Source organism: Choloepus didactylus, chromosome 7 (genome assembly GCF_015220235.1).
Source record: "Choloepus didactylus isolate mChoDid1 chromosome 7, mChoDid1.pri, whole genome shotgun sequence".
Classification (NCBI taxonomy): Eukaryota; Metazoa; Chordata; class Mammalia; order Pilosa; family Megalonychidae; genus Choloepus; species Choloepus didactylus.
Genome location: NC_051313.1, coordinates 62,043,365 through 62,064,371, shown reverse-complemented (window position 1 = coordinate 62,064,371; position 21,007 = coordinate 62,043,365). Strand labels below are relative to the sequence as shown.

The 21,007-nt window shown below is 43.6% G+C and overlaps 2 protein-coding genes across 6 annotated transcripts in view; both read right to left on the bottom strand.

Annotated features, from left to right (window-relative positions):
* BACH2 (BTB domain and CNC homolog 2) overlaps nt 1-19,357 on the bottom strand; it is a 365,581-nt gene extending 346,224 nt beyond the window's left edge. For 4 of the 5 annotated variants that reach the window (XM_037842861.1, XM_037842860.1, XM_037842857.1 and 1 more), the window contains exon 1: nt 18,811-19,357. The gene's annotated coding sequence lies outside the window, so the exon portion shown is untranslated. The remainder of the gene's footprint in view (nt 1-18,810) is intronic. The other variant, XM_037842859.1, reaches the window with a different exon arrangement.
* Nucleotides 13,945-18,605, bottom strand: LOC119539357. Its single transcript, XM_037842863.1, has 2 exons — nt 16,951-18,605; nt 13,945-14,485 (listed from the first exon to the last, which is right to left on the bottom strand). Exon 1 carries the CDS (start codon nt 18,019-18,021, stop codon nt 17,353-17,355), a length of 669 nt encoding a protein of 222 aa, XP_037698791.1. The 5' UTR covers nt 18,022-18,605; the 3' UTR covers nt 13,945-14,485; nt 16,951-17,352.
* Nucleotides 19,358-21,007: the final 1,650 nt, after the last annotated feature.

Sequence of the window (21,007 nt, the reverse complement as noted above, 5' to 3'; positions counted from 1 at the left end):
TTAAAGGAGGAATGTGTGTGATATTTATTTTAATCTCCCTCAATATCTTGCAAATTGTAGACACTGAATAAATGTTTGCTGAAGTGCTTTTTGTGGATTCAGGAAAGCAGGCATCTCTGAAAGTAGGGCAAAAGTATACACTGGGATTTTTGATTTGGGTAAGTGGATTCTGTCAGTAGCATCTTATCTCTAAAACTCCTTGTTAAGCTCTGATCTTCTTTTCTCTGAGAGCTCTTTATCAGTCTAGACTTTGGAGTCTAGACCAGAGCTTTCCGATAGAAATATGTGAGCCACAAATGCAAGCTACGTATGTAATTTTAAATTTTCTAGTAGCTACATTTAAAAAAGATAAAAGAAGCAAGTAAAATGAATGTTAATAATATTTTCACTTAACCCTATATATCCAAAATATTATCATTTCAACATGCAATCAATATAAAAATTTACTAAAAAGACACATTCTTGTTTTGTACTAAATCTTCAATATCTGATGTACACCCCATAACACATCTCAATTTGGACTAGCCACATTTCAATGCTCAAAAGGCACATACAGCTCGTGGCTACTATATTGGACAGTGCAAGCTAGAGTCTAGATGAGAGTACGGGATTTCAAACCATTCTGAAAAAAATCTGAGATCTAGTAAAACCTATTGGGAGATTTAGTGATCTTTATAAACCTTGCTCTTAAAAACTGAAGAACATACTTCAAGCAATTGTATTTTTAAGAGCTATTAAGTTCAGCATCAATTTTACAATTCTTACCCATTTGTTCGATTTCCTAATCTAAAATTTGGTAAGGTATTATGCCATGCTTCAAATTCTTTTATCAAGACCAAAGTCATCTATATACAGCTACCAACTTAATAGTTCTTTGGAATCTGGGACTGTCTTACTCATTTTATATCCTTCCCAGAGTACCTAGCCAGAGCTTTGTAACACAGCAAGTGATCAGTTCACATTCATGGTGAATGAATGAATGAAGTAAGCAAGCTAGTAGAAAAGCCTGCCTTCCACTGCCAGTTACTAATATGATAGAGTGTGGACACACTTGTTCACAATCATTTATGGATTAAGAAATCAAAACTTCAAGTATCTCTAAGGCAGAATTTTGATTTTTTAAAAAAAACAATCCTAAATAAATAGGGGAAACTCTGCTAAACTAAAATGCACAATCATAATGCATAAAAATTATTAAAATTTCTATAGTACTTTACCATTTTATAAAGCTCTTTGCCATACATTAGCTCATCTTATCTTGATGAGATATATACACCAAATATTTCCTAAGTAAACTGTGAAAGTATAGTTTCTTTGCCTATATGCCAAAAGAAAACAGATCTGGAAATATAAATTGCTAACCTGTGCTTAACCCAAATAACTCATGGTTAGAGAGGTTACAGGGCCTTAGAGGAACATCTTCTATTTATGAGAGGTTTTCTCCATTCGTTTCTGCCATACAGTAAACCATATTTCATGTCTCTGCTTTTGATCATTTAAGAACTTCTTTATTTTGGAATTTTATCACTATCATGTTAAGCATGAGTTGTGCTATGGTCATCAAATGACAAATGACTAATTATATAGAGGAAAAGATTAAATGAATCACAGATTCCATTGGAACTTCAACAGTCAAAAGTACCAAAATATTTAAGGAAAAAGGAGCTGAGCTTAAGTTAATCATAGGCTTTTGAGGAGAAGAATGGTAAAACCATTTTACTTGCCTGATCTCAGATCTAAAGTCTGAAAAATACGGGTTACTGTGGATAATCATTATAAAACACTAAAGATCCAAAGGGTCTCCATAAGGTCAAAACATGCAACGTGTACAGGAAAAAAAAAATATGCTAAATATAAAACCAATGTTTTAGGGGACACTTTATTATTTCAACGTCTCTTTTGAGTATTCTTAACAGGTATTCAGGCCCCTAATCTACTCTAGAATTTTTAATGAATACAGAAAATAAATTTAAGACACTAACAGAGAATTTTAAAGAGAGATCCTAGTCCTATATACAAAAGAATGAAAATGTAACAAGGTTATATTATATTTTAATTCCTATAGCTTCCCAAAGACATAAGCAACCTAACTTTTACTTCAGGGGGAAAAGGGACAAACTAATTCAGCAACAAATACTTATCTGGCTTTACATGCATATAATACTCGGGCATTTTAAACTGACAATATCACCATGTGGCCTAGTAATTTTCAGTTGCATACATAGTTCAACTATATATATATACACACACACACACATACTTTACTACACAAAAAAAATTGAATGATAAGAATTATGAGGGACTTAAAAACATTTAGCCCAATATCTCTCAAACTTTAAGGTGCAGGTTAGTTCTTGGGTGGATCCTGAAGAAACGCATATTCTGATTCACCAGGTGCAGGCTGGGCCTGACGCTCTGCCTTCCTAACAAGCTCCCGGGTGCGGCTGCCGGGCCATGGAACATGGGGTGAGTAGCAAGGACCTGCCAGGCCCTCGGTGGCCTTCCAAACAGAGGTTCTGCAGCTTCTGTTTGGGCATCACCAGTGATCAGGAGCCGAAACCTGACACCACAGGTAGACATTACAAGGAGCTGACCTCTAGCAACAAAGAAAGTCTGCTTCCTCTTCTAATGACAGTAGACACCCTTTTTCTCCCAACATCATCTCTTCTCAGAGTTAAAAACATCCCCACTTCCTCTGGCCGCTCTTAGAACGGGCCGGTTTCCAGATCCCTAAGGATCTTGATCACAGAGGGCGTGCCCTCCGTGGTCAGAATCTTCCTTAAAATAAATGGCTTCGGATGTATGCCAAGGAGGCTCAAGAAAGAAGGGCAGGACCAGCACATTTTCTCACCCAAACGGGACAGCTCTCTTAACGTGATCTTAAGGAGGTGCACCTTCGTGAGAGCCACGCTGCACTGGGGTCTCACTGCCATGTGGGAGCCGCTGCCAAGCAGGTGTTCCAGATTCTATACTTGAACAATTTATTTTTTTAATTGAAATGTAGGAATTTACATTTATTCCTGTTAAATGTCATCCTTCTGCTTTGGGCCTGGCATTCACTGAGGTAATTTTAAAATAACAGATCAAGTCAGAACAACATTGAGAAAATATTCAACTCACATACAAATCCTTTTAAAAGTTATTATCTAATATGGCATATATATACATATGCAAAAAATATGCAGTTTTTTAAAGTGATTATAAAAAGAACATCCTTGGGACCATTCTCCAATGGGAAATAAAACATGGCCAGGATCTCAGAAGCCCCAAATGAGCCCCTTCTCCATCACATCCCAATCCGGCCCCTCTGGAGATGACCCCCATCCTAATTTTTGTGGCAATCATTTCCTTAATCTTCTTTATAGTTTTACCATCTATACATGTATCTGTAAACAATATATATAGTTTTGAACAATATATATGCTTTGAACTTTACGTAACTGGAATCATACTATACATATTCTATGATTTGCTCCTTTTATTTGACATTATGTTTCTAAGATTCATCCATATTGCTGACTACATTTCTGTTTAACACTTACTTAGCAATTATTACATACCAGTTAGTCTCCTAAGCACATCATAAATATTAAACATTTAATCCTCCTACAACCCTATGAGATAGACACTGTCATTCCCCCTCATTAACAGGTGAGAAAACCAAGACACATGGAGGTTAAGAAACTTGCCCAAGGACATACAACAAATGGCAGAAGTGGAATCTGAACCCAGGCAGAAACCTGCTCTTAACCACCAAGCAATACCACTCTCCACACCCTTCTATAAGTGGCATTATTAATTCATTTTTCACTGCCAGGTAGTGTCTCGGTGCTTAAATACACCAAAATGTGTTGTTTTAATTTAATGTTGATGGATATTTAGGTTGTTCCCAGTTTTTGCTTGCATGCGCAATGCTTCATCCAACATTCTTGTCCATGTCTCTTAAAGCACATGGGTAAGAGTTTCTCTTACATCTACATCTAGGAGTAAGATTGTTAGGGTGCAAGCTATTTTTTGCAGATGTAACTTGGTTAGGTAATAATAAACTGTTTTCCAGTGTAATCGTACCATGTTATACTCTTACCAGTTGTATATGAGAACTCCCCATTCATCCACATACTCACCAACACAGGGTATTGTCAGGTTTTAAAATTTCTGCCAAACAGAGAATGTGTAATGGTATGTTATGATTTTAATATGCATGTGTTTGATTATTGATGAGGCTGCATATCTTTTTTATACATTTGTTAGCCATTTGGGTTTCTTCTTTTGTGAAGTGCACGTTTAAATATATGAATATACAGGATCATATTCCTATTGGGTTGTCTGGCTTTTCCTTATTGATTCATATGTGTTCTTTACATATGCTGGATACCAGTCCTATATATGTACCTCAAATATCATCTACCACTTTGAGCTTGTTTTCTCACTCTCTTCATGGAATCCATTGATGAACAGAAGTTCTATTTTTTCAAACACACTTTTCAATTCATAAAAGTGAAGTATTCATCATGCATTTTAAACATTTTGTATTATTATATAAAACTGTAGTAGGCCTGCAAATAGAATCCCTCATATCCCTCTACTTGATGTGTCTTAAGAAGGTCTAATTCAGGAATGGTCATGAAAAGGACATTATGTTGATGATGATCAGTATGGAACAGTGAATCTAATAAACCCGACATCTATAAAATCACAAAGGGTGTTGCCTGGGCAATTAAGGACCATTTCAGCAAGTCCTTCAGTAAATCTCACAATACCTTGAGGACATATAAAGTTCTACCTCCTCCTTTTAAAGCTTCCCCAGCCTTCCAATCCTTAGTGAACCTCTTTTCTTCCAACTCCTACCACACTTGTCTCTACTATTCTTTTTGGCCATTGATCACCCACTGGCAGGCACTGAACTTCAAATGCTTCATGTGTATAACTGTCATCTCCAAGATAAAACAACATCTTCCCTATGGACAGGGAACAGACTTTATACCTTTATCTTATTCCCCAAAGTGCTGTGTTTACCTAGCAGAGCTCTCTGCAAAGAGCAGACCCTCAATAACTAATTACTGATTTGTCCAAGAAGTCATTTTCGAATAAATTAAAAGAAGTTCAGAGTCAACATACATGACTCATACATTAGGAGACTACAGAAGAAAAACATATATTTGTTTAAGAGTATTAACTAAATTTCAGAATGAAGACAAATTGGTGAAAAATCTATCTGGAATGGTAGGGTAGGAACAGGTTATAATGAACTTCAAAAGCTGTGCTGAGGAGTTTGGGCTTTTTCTGAGGGCTGTGAGAACCCACAGAGTGGTCTGACAAATATTTGACAAATATTTCTTGAGCACCTCCCTGTGGCGCACACTTTCCCAGGAACTGGGAATGTCACAGTGAACAAAGGAAACAAGGATCCCTGAGTTCTTGGAGCTTACTCCACAGTGAGAGAAAGAGCTCTGGAGAAAAAGGAGGGAGAGAGGAAAGGGGCCGGGACACCCAGGGAAGAAGGAGGTTCCGGCACTGCACTGGGTGCTCAGGCAAAGCCCCCCAGAGGAGTCTCTGCAGCCAAGACTTGAGCAAGCCAGGAACACCCAGGGTGCCTTCCCCAACGGGCCACGTCCTCACTGTAGTTCTCCCATGGTGTTCCTGTCGCTGCCCATAGACTCAGAAGGCTGTGAGGGCACTTTAACAGCCAGAAGGGGACTCGAAGATCCCACCTTTCATCACACACATCTGAGCCTCTTCCTTCCCCTAATTCTCCTCAGCCACCCCATCCCCATCCATATGCATTTTGGATTCTCCAGCTGCATTCTACAACTGGATTCTCCAACTCAAATTTGGGTGGCAGAACAGTCTCAACATCTTGTCTTTGTCATTGCTCTGAACCCAGCCCTATCCCCTCCCCTGGCCTTTTCCTGGTTCCTCAGAATTCAACCTTCTTTCCAGTAACTGTCCAGTTCCCCTCCTGATTTTTCACCCATTGGAACCTCAATGCCAGATGCCGGCGGACGGCAACAGCAGTAACTGAGGCCACTGCAGGGGTCTCCATGAACAAGAGACCAGGCTCAGGAGGGGCAACCTGTGTATGCAGGTGTATGCACAGGGGCATACACACATGCCTGTGTACACAGGTGAGTGCATGTGTGCATCTGTGTGCTCACGTGTGCACACGTCTGTCTCAGGTCTGTGCAAAGAATGGTACAAATGAGGAGGTGTAGGCACGCAGGCAGCAGCAAACAGAATCAAAGTGGGCAAGGCAAGAAGTGAAATGGAAAAACCTGCCAGGAGAGGAAAAGGAAAAAAGACCCAGAAAGGAAATTTGACTAAGCAGGAAGACACAAGGGTAAAAAGAGTGAGCGGGGAGTTACGTGTATTAAAAATTTTGAAATGCTGAGAAGATGGCAGGAGACCCAAAAAATATATCCATCTAAACCACAGTGTGAAAGAGCAAATAGTGAGTAAGGCAAGGCTGACACAAAATTTCAAGTAATAAAATCCTAATTCTGTGTTGCCCTCAAAAGGGCTTATTTCCCAGATCAAGGCTAACATAGCCAACAAGCGGGAAAGGCCTCTGGCTCTAGTAGCAAAGGAACAAATGATGGAAACATTTCTAACAGTAAAGTGTTTAGGAGGAAAAAAGGATATAAATGTAAATGTACGTGTTGACCTTATATTTTAGAAATTCAGTTACTTTAACTATAGAATGCAAAAAGTAAAGGCTCTTGGAGAGAACTGCTAAGATAGTGGTTCTTATGGTCTGGTCAAACTGCAGGAGAAACAAGCCAGATAAACAAAAACCAAGAATGCTGCCACAGACAGATCCAAGGAGATAGGCTGCAAAAATATGAACATGCATCTCAACTCCCTGTGATGCTTGGGGTCCCTGGGCAGCCCCTTGGCCACGGAAGGGAGGCAGGTTGCTCCTTCCCATGACTGCTGCTTCTGCATGTGGCTGTTTTCTCTGACTTGCATCTTAACCTTCCTTTTGGAATCCTTTGGCCATGACTCACACAGCAATAGGGCTACTCAGTAATACCACAGCCCTCCACAATAAATGCTGTGTAGGAGGCAAGCAGCTCAGTGGGCTATCGTTTATACCCATTTTTTTTTTTCCTTTCTGTGTTCAGGGAGGATTTGTTCTTCAGCCACATTTCCCTCAAAACACAGCCCCAACTGGAGATGCTTAGTGCACAGATTTCTAAATGATGAAATGATACTTGGTCATAACGAAACTAAAAACAGTAAGATGAAAAAACAATAGTGCGATAATCACACCTACAAAAAACAACTTTATACTTGGATGAAATCAAGAGATTAGGGAAAAAAAAAAACTCAAACTAATATTTTCCAACCTTTCACTAAGAGCAAAAGCTAAAACCACATGTTTTGAAGGTCTTGCACTGTGTTATTATTAGAAATCACATTTCTATTGATACTCATGAGTCATTTGTATCGGCGGAAACCAAGAACTTCCATCAACATCATGTTACACACAGTCACTGTGGCTTTTTCTTTATTACTGGTCAGAGTTGCTTCAGAGTGCTTTCAGAAGCTAAAGGGGGGAAAAAGCGGCCTCCTCAAAGCTGTGCAAAGCTTTCCTTTCGCCAGCTGATCTCACTTTAATCATCCTTCTCAAGATAGCTTTGGATGATTTGATCAACTTGTAGCTACAAAAGGAAGTTTGTTTAGAAACCTCAAAAAAGCAACATTTCACACTTTCCGATGAAAATAAGCAAGACTGAACTTCAGAAACAAACAGCGAAAACATCTCTGAAAATACGTTAACTTTAAGATGACCCGAGATCAGGCTGTTGTTATTTTTTCAAAAAAAAATACAAAAAAAAAAACAACAAAAAAAAAAACCCTCAATAACATGCAACGGATATAAACAAAATCTGTCATCGTTAACGACTTGAGCCACCCAAAAGACGTCAGGCTGGCCACTCAGCACTCTCTCCCCTGCCCTTCTCAGGACACCCTACTCAGCACTTAGGGAGAAGTGGGTCAGGTTTCAGTTACACCAAGAAAGCCTGAGTTCGTGGAAGCTCCTTCTGGTGCTAAGGAGGAAATAACAGCATATTCCCTTTCGCTCAATATCACCTCCTCTCCCCTTACAGATTCCCAGAAAATAAAATGAATTCATTTTCCTGGAGCATCTCCAGAAATGCTGTGATTCTTATGAAGTCTTTTTAAAAAGTAGAAATGAACCCAATTTTCTCCCTGCAACCAGAAAGCTGTGTTTGGCTGCTGGAAGGAGAAAGGAACCACAGATCTGAAAATAGCCTCTCAGCAGCTAAACGGCCCTGGTGCTCTCCAAGGGCAGCGCTTGTACTGTGGGCAGTTTACAGTGAGGCCAGCTGAGCGCCGCAACAGCTGCATGAGTCAGCATGCGCTTTTAGTAGGAAATTGCTGACATGCTAAACTACTCTTGCATACATAAGGTGCACACACCTACCCAACAAAAACAAAAACAGGGTACATGCAAATTAGCAAACAGGAACCTCTCTACCCATGCAGTTCCTATTTTCCAAAGTGAGACAAAAAATATAATCTGCACCACTGCTCAAGAAGTATAAGTAACAATTAATAATAATTAATAGTGGTATTAAACAAACAACTCACTCTCAGTGTTGTGATGTGTGGAACAGCTGCATTCAAATCTCATGGGCCAGTTAACTTTAACTGGTTTTAATTTTAACTGGATTTAACTGCTTTTCCTCCCTTCTGAAAAATCAAAATAGTTGCCATATCGACCACAAGAAATGGTAACAGACAAGCACAGTTCCTGTTTTTAGAGGGGACTTACTTTCAAACCCAAAATATCAAGACGCTTAACGTGGAAAGTTTTAAACGTTTTTTTTTTTTTTTTTTTTTTTTTTTTTTTTTTTTTTGTGGAAGAGACTCAAATCTGCACAATAATTCAGATCCCACAAACATTATGGAGTAAATCATACAACAGTCTTTGTACGACACGTGCTTCACCTCTGTTCTCTCATTTCAGACAGGCAGTCCTCCAATGGAAATTGTGTTCCAAAAATCCACAGGAGATTTCACTGTCTGGAACTCAGAACACATTTTTCCCCAGAAACAATGCCATGGAGGAGTGTTCCAGGATATTCTTAAAAGCATCCCAAATTTAAAGCTGAGTGAAAGGTTACATTTGCAATTTTAGAAGCAGAAAATGATACTGTAACAATAGCTCTGAAACCAATAAAAACCAGAAAAAAAAAACAACACTCTTGATTGAGGAAACATCTAATTAGCAGAAGAGGAGGGGACAAAGAATTCTAAGCAAGACTTTGGTTTACGTTTTCAGTGTCACTCTGGTTCTTTAATCTGGTTAAAATGGTTAATTTCACTTCAAAATACGCAGTGTACTCTTACTTTGGCACTGTGTACTGACTTTGTTTTCCCTCCAAAGAAATGTGATCAAGAATTGGAAGAGGAAAAAGGAAGAAGGAAGGGCTACAAAGAGGCGGTACCAGAGAAAGGGACAGAGAGAAGTGAACTCAGGGATAATGGAAGGCTTGGAGGCATAACTGAACTGCAAAGACAGAGGAAAAGTGGGAGCTAGAGACAGTTCCCCAACCAGACTCTTCACACAACCCACAGCAGGGGAAGAATGAAAGGGCTGACAAGAGTCCAGTCCAACAATTCCAAAGACTGGCACTAGATGGCGCCATCAACTCAACATAGCATGGTTGCTCCAGCAGTTTGTGGTGGTGGGAGTGGTGGTATGGAAGGCAATTCAGACTCTTCACAACTGGGCATTTATCAGACAACGCTTCCATCTAAAAGAAGCAAGGTTTCATGAATCAGTCAACCTGGGCATTCTCTACTAATGTCCATGACACCACCATGCTAACCTTATAGGATATACCAATTTTGAAACAAATTTATCAACCTAATTTTTATCAGTGCAACTGTGTGGGGGGGGGTGGGGTGGGGGGGGGTGGGCAGGAATCCAGTGCATTTTTTCTTCTTTTAACATTCAACATTCGAGGATAATAGAGAATTTCAGGTTCACTTCTGAATGTCAACACATCAACATACCAACTTGCTACATTACATTGGTTTATGTGATCATATCCAGAGCTTTGCAATCAAATCCACTGATACCGACAAATGTACTGTAACATTCAAAATCATGTACCTTTTGTATTTTTAATAAAAGTGGCTTATATCCCCTAATCTGCTTGTCCATATTCTCTATCCATGGTTGTATTTACAAGCAGCCCTCTCATCATTTGGAAACTTACTCCCATCACCAGGTTACCAGTGTGTGAAATTCTACTATTCCCATCTTTAGGGTTTTACTTCTTGGACTTTGTATCCCATTTATATGCTGATGCCTCAGAAAGAAGTAACACCAGGTAAGCTCAATTATTTATACCATAGTAAAATTGTATTCATAAAATCCTTAAAGGGAAGTGGGCTTGGAAGGGAAAGAGAGGGGGCAGTTAAGGGCACTGGATGGCCAAAAAGAGGCAAAGCACAGAGTGAAAAAGTACAGACAGAGAATACTGGGAGAATTGATAGCAAATCTTGCCTATCTTCTTTATAACTGAGGCAAAACCCACCATCCCTGATGCTGATCTCCCCAAAGAGATACATGAAAAGTAAGGGTTAACTCTAAGTATATCTATATTTTCCTCTTGCTGAATGGGTAATAATATCTGACATAGTTAACTTCATTTTTTTTCCACAGTTTGATTCTTTAAGGCTCATTCATTTGCATAATAGGAATCTTGAACCTATATAGATATTCTACAAATCAATGTTAAGCAATTCTCATACTAAATCAGCAGCTTTAATTTAAGCTCATCATTGTTTGCATAGAAATCTTTATGCACTCATCTGCTTGATTTTTTTAATCACTTAAAACCTCCAACAGTGACACACTAAACATCTCCCCATTTAGCCATCTACAAAATTTGAAATAAATTTTGAAAAATAAGCCAGGGCATTCATACATTTGATCATTTCCCAAACTGAGTTTCAAACATATGCTTAAGTCACGCACCTCCCAAGATAATGCTTCTCGACTAAAGAAGACAATTTGAGTGTCCAGCCCAGAACAGAGCTGATTCAGCATTCCAAATAATGACCTTGCAATTGCAAACCTGAGGTAATCAGAGGTCACTGCCAAGCCAGCTGCCAAGCCAACTGCCTAGCCAAGTCCTTTAAAACCCCATTCAAATCTCAGGTTGAGAGTTGCAACACGCTAATCTGGCAAAATACTCTCTTCCTGAAATTGACTAGAATGAGAACAAAGGTTACCTGCTTTTATCTGTTACTGGAAGCTAATATTTATATTTAGGAGCTCTAAGGGAATTGGTTCTGAATTAAATTCTTCCTCCTCAGTAGATTAATTTACCTATGATAGGACTGGTCTCTTTCACCTTCTCCTACCCCCAAAAAACAGGCAAAAACCAAATTCTGCACACAACAAGAGGGTGAGAGTGTGAGCCACAGGGAAACCCTGGGACAGAGGCATATGGGATTCATGTTCTATGCCCGGACCTTTACATTTCATCACTTTCACTCCCTGATTCCCAAGTGGACACTTAGATCTGAGGAATGCAAATACCTGAAAGTGAGTCACGGGCAAGACAACACATACTCAGGTTCACTGAGAAATTATTTTTCACTTTTAAACTTTCAGATAGAAGTCCACAAAATACCTAATATTTCAGAGTGAGTTGGCATATATTTTGACTTCTGAGACCAGCTAGAGAGTGTTCCAACCTCAAATGAAGAAGGAAAAGGGGAGGAAATAGCATGGTGGTTAAGAGAATGCCAGACACCTAGTTTCCAACCATAGCTCCACCACTCATTAGCTGGGTGACAACTGTGCCTCTTCTTCCTTCTCTGTGAAACGGGGATAATGAGCCCACCTAGTTCATGAGTTGTTATGAGGATTACATGAGTTAATAGGAGTAACATACAGAGGAAGCTCTCACTACAGTTTAGCTGTCATCAAAGAAAAAGAAAATGGCAGGGTTTTAGCATACAGTATAGTCATTTGTTTTAAACAGAGATTGTCAACACTCCTAAATTGTGCTAAGAATGTCTAAATAATCATCCTTGGCCTGCAGAGGCTGGGAAAAAAACCCTGCTCCTGGGAGAAGACAAGGGCTTCAGACAGAAATTGAAGTCACATTCTTTTTAAAAGGTACTTGCCTAGGTCCTACACACACTGGGAGGAGAATGTCCATTAGCTTCTGATCATTCAAATACCGTCAAAATGACCCTAAATATGTTCAAAATCAGAACAAAATTGAATGCTAACTTGCATTTTTTCCAAGTATAGAAATGAACAGTATTCTTGGCAATTAATCATTCTGTTTTTATCAGGTCCTAAGACATAAGTAAATCAATCAATTCTGAATTCCGGATACAGTACACATTACTTGCCAAAATGGCCCCAGGGATTATAGCAAGGTTTATGCAATACTCTAAAGGACCAAAGACTGTAGTGAGTTAATAGGATCTGAAGCTTGGGGGAAAGCGCGAGCTTCAAGTTTCAGACTGGCCCTGAGATGGCAGTGGACTTCACACCTCCTCCGAGACAGTTTCCTCAACCTCCTGATCAGGTCAAATACTCTCCCCCGCTGCATCCCCCCCCCCCCCATTATAGCCTCTTGTGATGGTTTGGAGCTATGTACCCCACAAAAACATGTTTTTAAACTTAATCTATTCCTGTGGGTGTGAACCCATTGTAAATATGACTTTTTGATGAGGTTACTTCAGTTAACGTGTGGCCCACCTCAATCAGTCTGGGTCTTAATCCTATTACTGGAGGCCTTTATAAGCATAATGAAATTCAGAGGAAGAGAGAAAAAGCCACAAGAAGCAAGAGGCCAGGCATTGACAGACCCAGAAGAGAAGGGAGAGACCAGGAGACACTGCCATGTGCTTTGCCATGTGCGAAGCTAAGGACCAAGGATCACTGGCAGCCAACCCCAGAATGCCAGTCTCTGCAAAGAAAGCATCACCTTGATGTCACCCTGATTTGGAGTTTTTCCTAGCCTCAAAACCGTGAGTTAATAAATTCCCATTGTTTAAGCCAATCCACTGCATGGTATTTGCTTGAGCAACCAAGGAAACTAAAACACCTCGGTGCATGGAAGTCCTTTACAGAGCTTGTCAGGGGTTATCTAGTACTATCTGAATAATGCCAGTGCCCCTACTAGACTGTCTGCTTTATGAGAGCAGAGACCAGGGCTGGGTTTGCCCCCCTTAGCACCTGGTCATCCAGCACCAAGCTTGCATGTAGGAGATACTCAGTATGTGTGTGTTTAATGAATGAGTGAGGCATCTGCCTCTGCAGAAAGGCATTTATGGACATTTGGCCCATCCTGTGGCAGCAATGAGCTTCCATTACTTAGGACACTACCAGGATGTCAAGAAAGTAAAAACTGCCAATAATCTGTGGATACTGGAAAACCAGGGTAGGAAGAGACACATCTCAGAACCAAAGGACAATTTATAATCAGGCTAAGGAACAAAAGAGACGTGAACCAGGGGAATATGCTGGAGAAATGGTGATTATGAAGTCACTGGGGAAGACTGAGAGGCATTTTGGCTGTAATTCCAATGACTAGAATGAACGAGTACGTGAAATGCTTTCAGATTGGGGAGATTTATTGTTTCGAAAAAAAAAAAACAGCTCAAGGAAAAACAAAGGCGAAATTCATGTCTGATTTTTGAAGTAGTGTTACTAGTAGGACAAGGTTCAACTTACATTTTCTTTAGAAATGAAATGGTCATTAAAAAGGACCTGGTGGTAAGATTCTGAGGCTACTCCAGCTTCAAGGTAACTGAGTAGCATGCTGAAAGTAAGATGAAGGTGCAGTTTTAGGTAGACTGGCATTTGGAATTTAAAAAAAAAAAAGGAAAAAAAAGCAGTAAAAGGAAAACCTCGACTTGACAAAGAAAGAACCACTTTATTTTCTATTAAATGTTGAACCAGACACAAAAAGGTGAGTAATATTCTAGGCAATTTTGCCAATTTCACAAAATGTTTAATTCACAGAAGGTCTCAGTTTGGACTTGAACAATTTGTAAATGTTTACATAAAATTTAAAGATGGGACAGGAATAGGTCATATACTGTCAGTGACAATACAGAAGCTATTTTCCCTCATTCCCAAGGCTCTGATGCTGTTTTTCTTAACATGGCTCCAACTCTGCCAACGGCCTCTTATCTTTTCTACCAAGAAAATTCCAGTTTTGCAACCAGCCCCGACTTCCAAACAGCTAGTGTCTTTAATAGGGACAGATGTATGTCACTGTGGGTTCTTCAACATCCAGACAGGGAAAGGAGAGGAATAGAGACGCAGATGCATGGTGTTTGCTGTCTGAATTGCAGATTTTGACAAATATGTCACATATCATATTGTCCAGTGTTCTGCATATGTGAGGGCAGGGGCCACGTTCTCTGTATGTCAGTGTGTACCCCACAGCCAGACTTTGACTCAGGGCTGGACCTTGTAAACAGAATAGAGAAATAACCTTTAAACATTAAAAAAATACTCATTATGCTCAGATGAATTTAGTTCTAACATAAGATGAGAACCTTCCTTTTCTGTAGAATGGGCACAATACCTACTTCACATGATTATTTTGAGGAGTCAATGAGATACACACAGGTAAAGCAGTTAGCACCATGCCTGCCACATGGTGAGAATTCAATAAATGAAAGTTATTATTTTAGTGGATGGTCTCAAATAACAAACTCCCATGGAGGTTCTCAGAAACTAAACAGCGCTTCGGGCCAATAACAGCTAAACTGAGGGCAGGGTGGTCCAAAAGCAATGCCTTATTTACCTGCAGAGGATCACATTGTGTCCGTGGTATTAATTATTTGGCCTTTCAGGTTGGACTGTCTGTTAAAAAGGGAGCTATCTATCCTAGAATGGGTATGATTTGGTTTGATTTAGGTTTTATTTTTCTTGCGTCTTTCAGTTTTCCCAATAGCTGTAACCATTCATTTAGTGCGTACTCACAAAATCATCTACTATGCCCTAGGCCTTTGGAAAATAGCTAAATACAGAAATATTAACCAGTAAGATATTACAGCCCCTTCAGTGGTAGAACTTATATAGGTTCTTACCCAGCACTTTGGAAAAATTTGAGCCAGTATTTAAAATTTGGGGGATTCCACATAAACACTGAGGACATCAGCTTCCCTTAGAAAAATCAGACAACACAGAACACAAAGCCACTATTCCTAACCATTTCTGCCTGGCAACAGTCAACCAGAAGAACTGAGACTCTATTCCAGCCAATTCTGCCCCACTCCTCATCAGGACCAGCTAAGTAATTTGTGAGGTCTAGTGCAAAATGAAAATGGGAAGCATCTTGCTAAAAAATTATTAAGAATTTCAAGACAGCAATAGCAGAGCATTAAACCAAGTATGAGGACCTTATGAATGGGGGTAGGAGGAGCCTCTGTGACTACACAGGTCACATGCCCAGGCCCATGAAGCCCACCTTGCTCCCCACCCCCTCAGTCAAATAGGAAGGGTATTCATTTATCTGTGGATACTGTCATTCATTCAACAAGCCAGACAAGGTACCCCCTGAAACCCCATCTCACAAAGAGGGGCAGCAGAGCCCTGCACAGCTGAGTTAGAGAGCCACTGGGATCTCTGTCCCCTTTGTTAAAGCTGGATCCACACCAGGGACACTAAGCACCAGTTAATCCAAGTAAAATTAAACTGCTCCCAACAATACGGATTGGCCTGAGCCCTTTTGTTGGCATCACAGGAGTCTGGCTCACAAAATCTGAGGAGCAGCTCACAAGCGCTAATGAATAACTAAGTCCTGTCGGCTGTGCAGACAGTGGGCCCAGCAGTGAAGGGCTGGCCTAGGAGAGATGTGAACATGAACCTGACCATCTGGCTCTCTGCGACTCACTTTGATCATAAAACGAATTGCAACAAATTGAAGAGCACATGGCTAGAGTTAATTGTCTCATCTGTAATCCGAAACTACTTTTAAGCAGTTATTATTACCCTCTATCAGGTGGAAATGTTTCCTACCATCACGGCAAAGTGCATTTTCCTGATGAACTGTAATGGATCATTAAATTCCATATCTGAATAACAATACTTTGCACTTATTCGGTGTCTTTCATCCAGGGATTTCAAGGCAGTTTGCAAATAATTAAGCCCCTCACACAGCAGCCAGAGGTGAGGGACTGGAAGGGAATTGCCTGAAGACACTGACTCAAAGGGCATAATTCAATAGAAAGAGAATAAATAGTTTTCTCCCAGGCACTGGTAATAATGAATCTGAATTTGGAGGTCCTGATTTTTTTCCCTCCCTCTTCTGCCTCACCTCTTCTTCTTTATGGCAGACCCTGAAATGCAACATAGCAAGGACTGAAGAATAACTAACAAGGGTGTTGATAATTCGACTATGAGTTCAGGCATACACATATATGCACAGAATATGTTTCTCCATATAATTCTGACACTTACAATCCAGACTGACATTTAATACACCTGCAGAACAGGCAGCTACCAAAGGAATTAAATCAACACATTTATGATTACCAAATGGAAAACCTGAAGCCTTCCAAAATTCAAAATGAAAATAATACTTTGCACAAATAGAGTATATTCTAACAAAAGTACTTTATTACATGGCTGTGTATTCCATTTCTGGGACCGCCACTTGAATAGCATTCAATTTTCAAGACAGCAAAAAGGATGGAAGTGGGCAATCAATGCATTTTTAAAACCAGAACACTAGAAGGGAAAAAACATTTCAGACGACTCAAAGTTCTGCGGTGAAATTATAAACTCCTAAAAAACTGAATTTATAATGGAAAAGCTGACATCTTTCACTGGAGCAGTCTGAACACAACACTGTAATTTAGCAATCTCTCTTACAGTCTAAAGACTAATTTTAACAGGATGTCATTTTGACTCACGTTTATTATTACCTGCAAGAATGAAAAACGCCGTTTACTAGGGAGCTGCCCCAGAACGAGGGTGGGGCAGTCTCACGTTTTGAGAAAGACGCCGGCTGCCCGCTGCTTACCGAAGTGGCCATCTCAACTAAAGGGGAGGCAGGCGTTCACGCTCAGCTTCTTTCACGTCATCCCGAGCCCTCGCAGCCCGACATGCCTTTCCTACATGTTACATTTTAATGATCTGAGAAAACCGTTATCAGAGTTAACATCTCTAATTTTACTCTAAACAGACAAAAGCAAAATATCTCATTAGGCATCATCTCCGCCAAGGTTCCCACTAGGCGGGAAGGGATTTTTTATCTAAAGTAATTACCCTTTTTAGTTAAACACACTCAACAGATGAAATTTACACAGACAGCGAGAGACTGCAGCCTAGACAGCGAAGGTGAAAACCGAGGAGCGCCGCGCCTCGCCACCCGCGGGCCTGCAGAGAGTCTGCCGCTCCGTCGCGGGGGTGGGGCGCCTTAGTCCCTCTCGTTTTCCGAGGCCACGGGTCGCGGCGGCGGCGACGCATACCCGGCCGGCGGGCTGCCGAGCGCGCCTTCCCGGGCACGGACAAAACCACGCCGGCCGCGGCCGCGCCGGAACTTCCCCCAAGTTGCCAAACTCGCCTACACGTGAGAGGGTGCACGGGACACCCCGCGCGCCCACGACCCCCCAAGCGGAGGTGCGCAGCCCCTTCACATTCACACACACATCCCACTTTGCCCGCTTCCTCCACACCGTCGGCGTTTCTGCAAATACTCGGTCAGACCGCGGTGGCCGAGATGCTTGCTCGAGTCCTTTCTCGCCGGCACCTGGAGCAGCCCATGAGCGCCGCCCGCCGCCCTCTCGTAGGCGCTGGGCTTCAGAACACACGCCCGAGTTAGGGCAGGATAATTGTGAGACCCACGGAAAGCCTCGGCACCGGGAGGCGCAGATGGTATACCCTGGCCAAACTCCTTCCCTAGCTGGTGGTTCTGGGGCTTGGAGACTGAAGGGCAGGCAGGGAGAAAAGTAAGTGAGACAGAGAGAAAGAGCGAGTGTTGTAAGTGATTTCATGGAACATCTTTGGAGAAGAGAGACAAGGTTTCCCTCTCAGAAACCGTGATCCCCTCCATCTAAATTCCCTCGGACCCATTCCGACAACCACGTCATTGGTTAGTTAGGGTTCAACCACGCGCACAGCCCGGGGTCTGCATCCCGAGGCCCCCACCCTGCCTCTTCCCTGGACCCTAAACTTGGGCTTTGATCATCCGCCGGCCGCTGTGGTCCGGGCCACCCCGCAGCTGCTGACAGCTGAGAGCAAAGGCGCGGCGGCCGTGGTCCCCATGGGGCAGTCCCGGCGCGGACGCCGCGGGCTGGGGGGAGGCCGCCCGGCCAGGCGCGGGGATCCCGGGCTTGGGGCCGGGGCACTTGAGCCTCGCGGGTCCAGGAGCTGGGCCGTGAGTCTGACAGCTGCTCCTGGCTCGCGCGGCCGCGCGCCTCCCCCCAGCCCGCCCTCCCCACGCCTGACTTATTACCCTCTGCTCCTCCTCCCCCTGCTGTTCCAAAACACCCGTCGACGCGAGCAAAATACAATACCGTCTCGCCCGCCCGTAAACAGGCAAGCGAGAAAGCGCACTGTCGCCGCGGCGCGTCCGCGGGCTCGGCTCCCACCCCTTTCCCTTTCCCGTTCCTAGAAAATGCCATAAAAGCGGGCAGGGCGCTCGGCGGGCGACTGCCCGCCCGGCAGCCGTGGCTCCCTTCCCGCGCCGATTGCCCACGCCTCCCCGCTTGCCCCGCGCACCGGCTCCCCCCGCAAACTTGCCCCACCGCCCCACCCGGCGCCAGGGCCCGGCCGGGACTCACCTCTCCAGAGAACTTTGCGTCCTTTACCTCTTCCTCTTCCCCGCGTCTTTCCAGCCCTCAGCCCCCTCCCGGCAGCCGGCGCGGTGGGCGGTTCGGGGGTCACCGAAAGCTCGCAGAGGGGACGCGCATCACATGGCAGCTCGTTCCCAGCCCCCCGAGTGTGCCGGGGAGGGGGAGGGGAAGGAGTGAGGGGGGGAGGCCGGGGAGAAAGAGAGAGCCAGGCGGCGACCGGAGTGGGCAGGCGGGCTGCCGAGGGCGGCGGCGGGCGCTCACGTTAGCGCGGCTGCGACCGCAGCCCGGGCGTGCACAGCCGCTGTGGTGCTGCTGCTGCTGCTGCTGCTGCTGCTGCTGCTGAGGCGGCTGCGGCGGTTCGGCGCTGTTTGCTCCGCGCCGCGCGGCTTGCGCTCTCCCCGGAACGCCCACACTCTCAATCGCTACATTGTTGACATTCGGCGCTGACGTCACCCGCTCCCCATTCACAATAACTTTACGGGAGCCGGGCAGCGCACCTCCCAGGCCGCTGGGGCGCCGTAAGCCCGGCGACTAGCGTAAGCTGCTCCGCGAATGGCGCTCCGGGGGCTGGGGCGGGCGCGCGCGCTCCGCCGGCTCGCGGGAGGGGGCGCGCCTCTCGCTGCCGCCGCCGCCGCCGCTGCTCTTCCCGCTTTGTGCGGCCGCGCGGCCGGTAGAGCACCCGCCCCTCGCCCCTATCCCGGCCCACGCTCGACTGACCGCGCGGCCGGTCCTCGCCCGGCTTTGCCCTGGACTTGCCTGGGCTTTGAAAGACAAGAGCTGGGGGGCTTGTGGGTAGAGAAATTGGAGAGGGCTGGCGTGGCACTTGGGGTGGGGGGTAGACTCCCCCGAATACATGCCACCCAAGGAGGGGAGCCAGACCTCGAGACCTGGGATTCCTGGGTTGTCTAGCATTTCCCAGAAGGGGCAGGAAAAAATGTTCCACGAGACCCCACAAAGCTGACCGGGCTCCCCCTTGGGTGAGGTTGGAGGGTGGAGCGAGAAAAAGCAGCCCCTGGCTCAAGCTTCCAATGAAGATGTTGATATTTTAATCTATTTCTGGCGGACCTCGGCCTGCCCAATAAGTGATATTCTTAAGCCCCCACACCAGCGCGACAGCTTAGGAAGCCTAAATTAAAAGCCAACCTCGGAGCTTCGGCCCCAGCTCCTACTGGACTGCATCCACTTCCTCTAGCCTCTCATTCTGGAGGCTGCCAATGTGTTGCTGTTGCACGTTTAGTGGCTGCCCTGTCAGAAGAAACCTTGGTGGTGGTTAGGATCTTAAAGAGGAGTAATTAGGATTTAGGCTGAAAGTATGTTTGCATAAAAAGAAGGTTGTGTTAGTGTAGTGCTGGTGCCTGCAACTTTATCCCTGCCAAGGCAAGGAAATTCTGCAACGTTTCCCTAAACACCTATAACTTGGCCCCCTTGTGTACAGGCAGGATTCCGTATGATTACATGTGGTGCTGATTTTTAATGAATATTATAAAACTTGGGCTCACTCTACAGAGAGAAAGATCATAAATCCCCTCTGTAAAATGGTCACAGACATATGCTGAGGAAGCAGTGAAGCATCGCCCTGGGAGTCTTGTGATACTAGCCCAAGTGTTGCTCCAAGACACCTTCGTTTGAGGGTTGAGTTTTAAAAGGCCCCGTTTTGAGTGACTGTGTAGAAAGGCAGTAGCTGGCCAAACACAAGCTGAAGAGGTCGTGCTAATTTTTCTAATAGCAATACAAACCACAGCGTGTAGGTCTGGCATGGAATTGGGAGATTTTTTCTGCTAACTCCTCCAGTTTTCAGATGAGGATGAATTCTCTGAGCCAGGAGGGGCCTTTGGTTTCCTGACTTGAGGGTCTGGCGCTGCTTCTGAGGTCCCTGCCTGACACCTGTGGCAAGGACAAAATACTGACCCCTGATCTGCTCTGGCCTAGCCATTTCTTATATTCTTATAGATGGTTATGTGTCTCCATTTGTCATTTTTGTAAGTATATAGAGTATTGGAAGATAACTGTATGCACTTTGATAGCACCAATAAACTTTTTGTCACAAGAGCCACGCTTGAAATCTCTTAAAGGACATGTAAATTCATTTCTTTTCAAGCAGGCCCAGGCCACCCAGCTGTGAGTGGATTTAGGCACATCTGCATGGATGGGGGGAAGGGAAGTTGCTGCAAGCTGATGTAGCCAC

Bases quoted from the DNA above. Each gene is read 5' to 3' on its own strand.
- LOC119539357 (XM_037842863.1), bottom strand. From the start codon at position 18,021: ATGAAATCACTTACAACACTCGCTCTTTCTCTCTGTCTCACTTACTTT.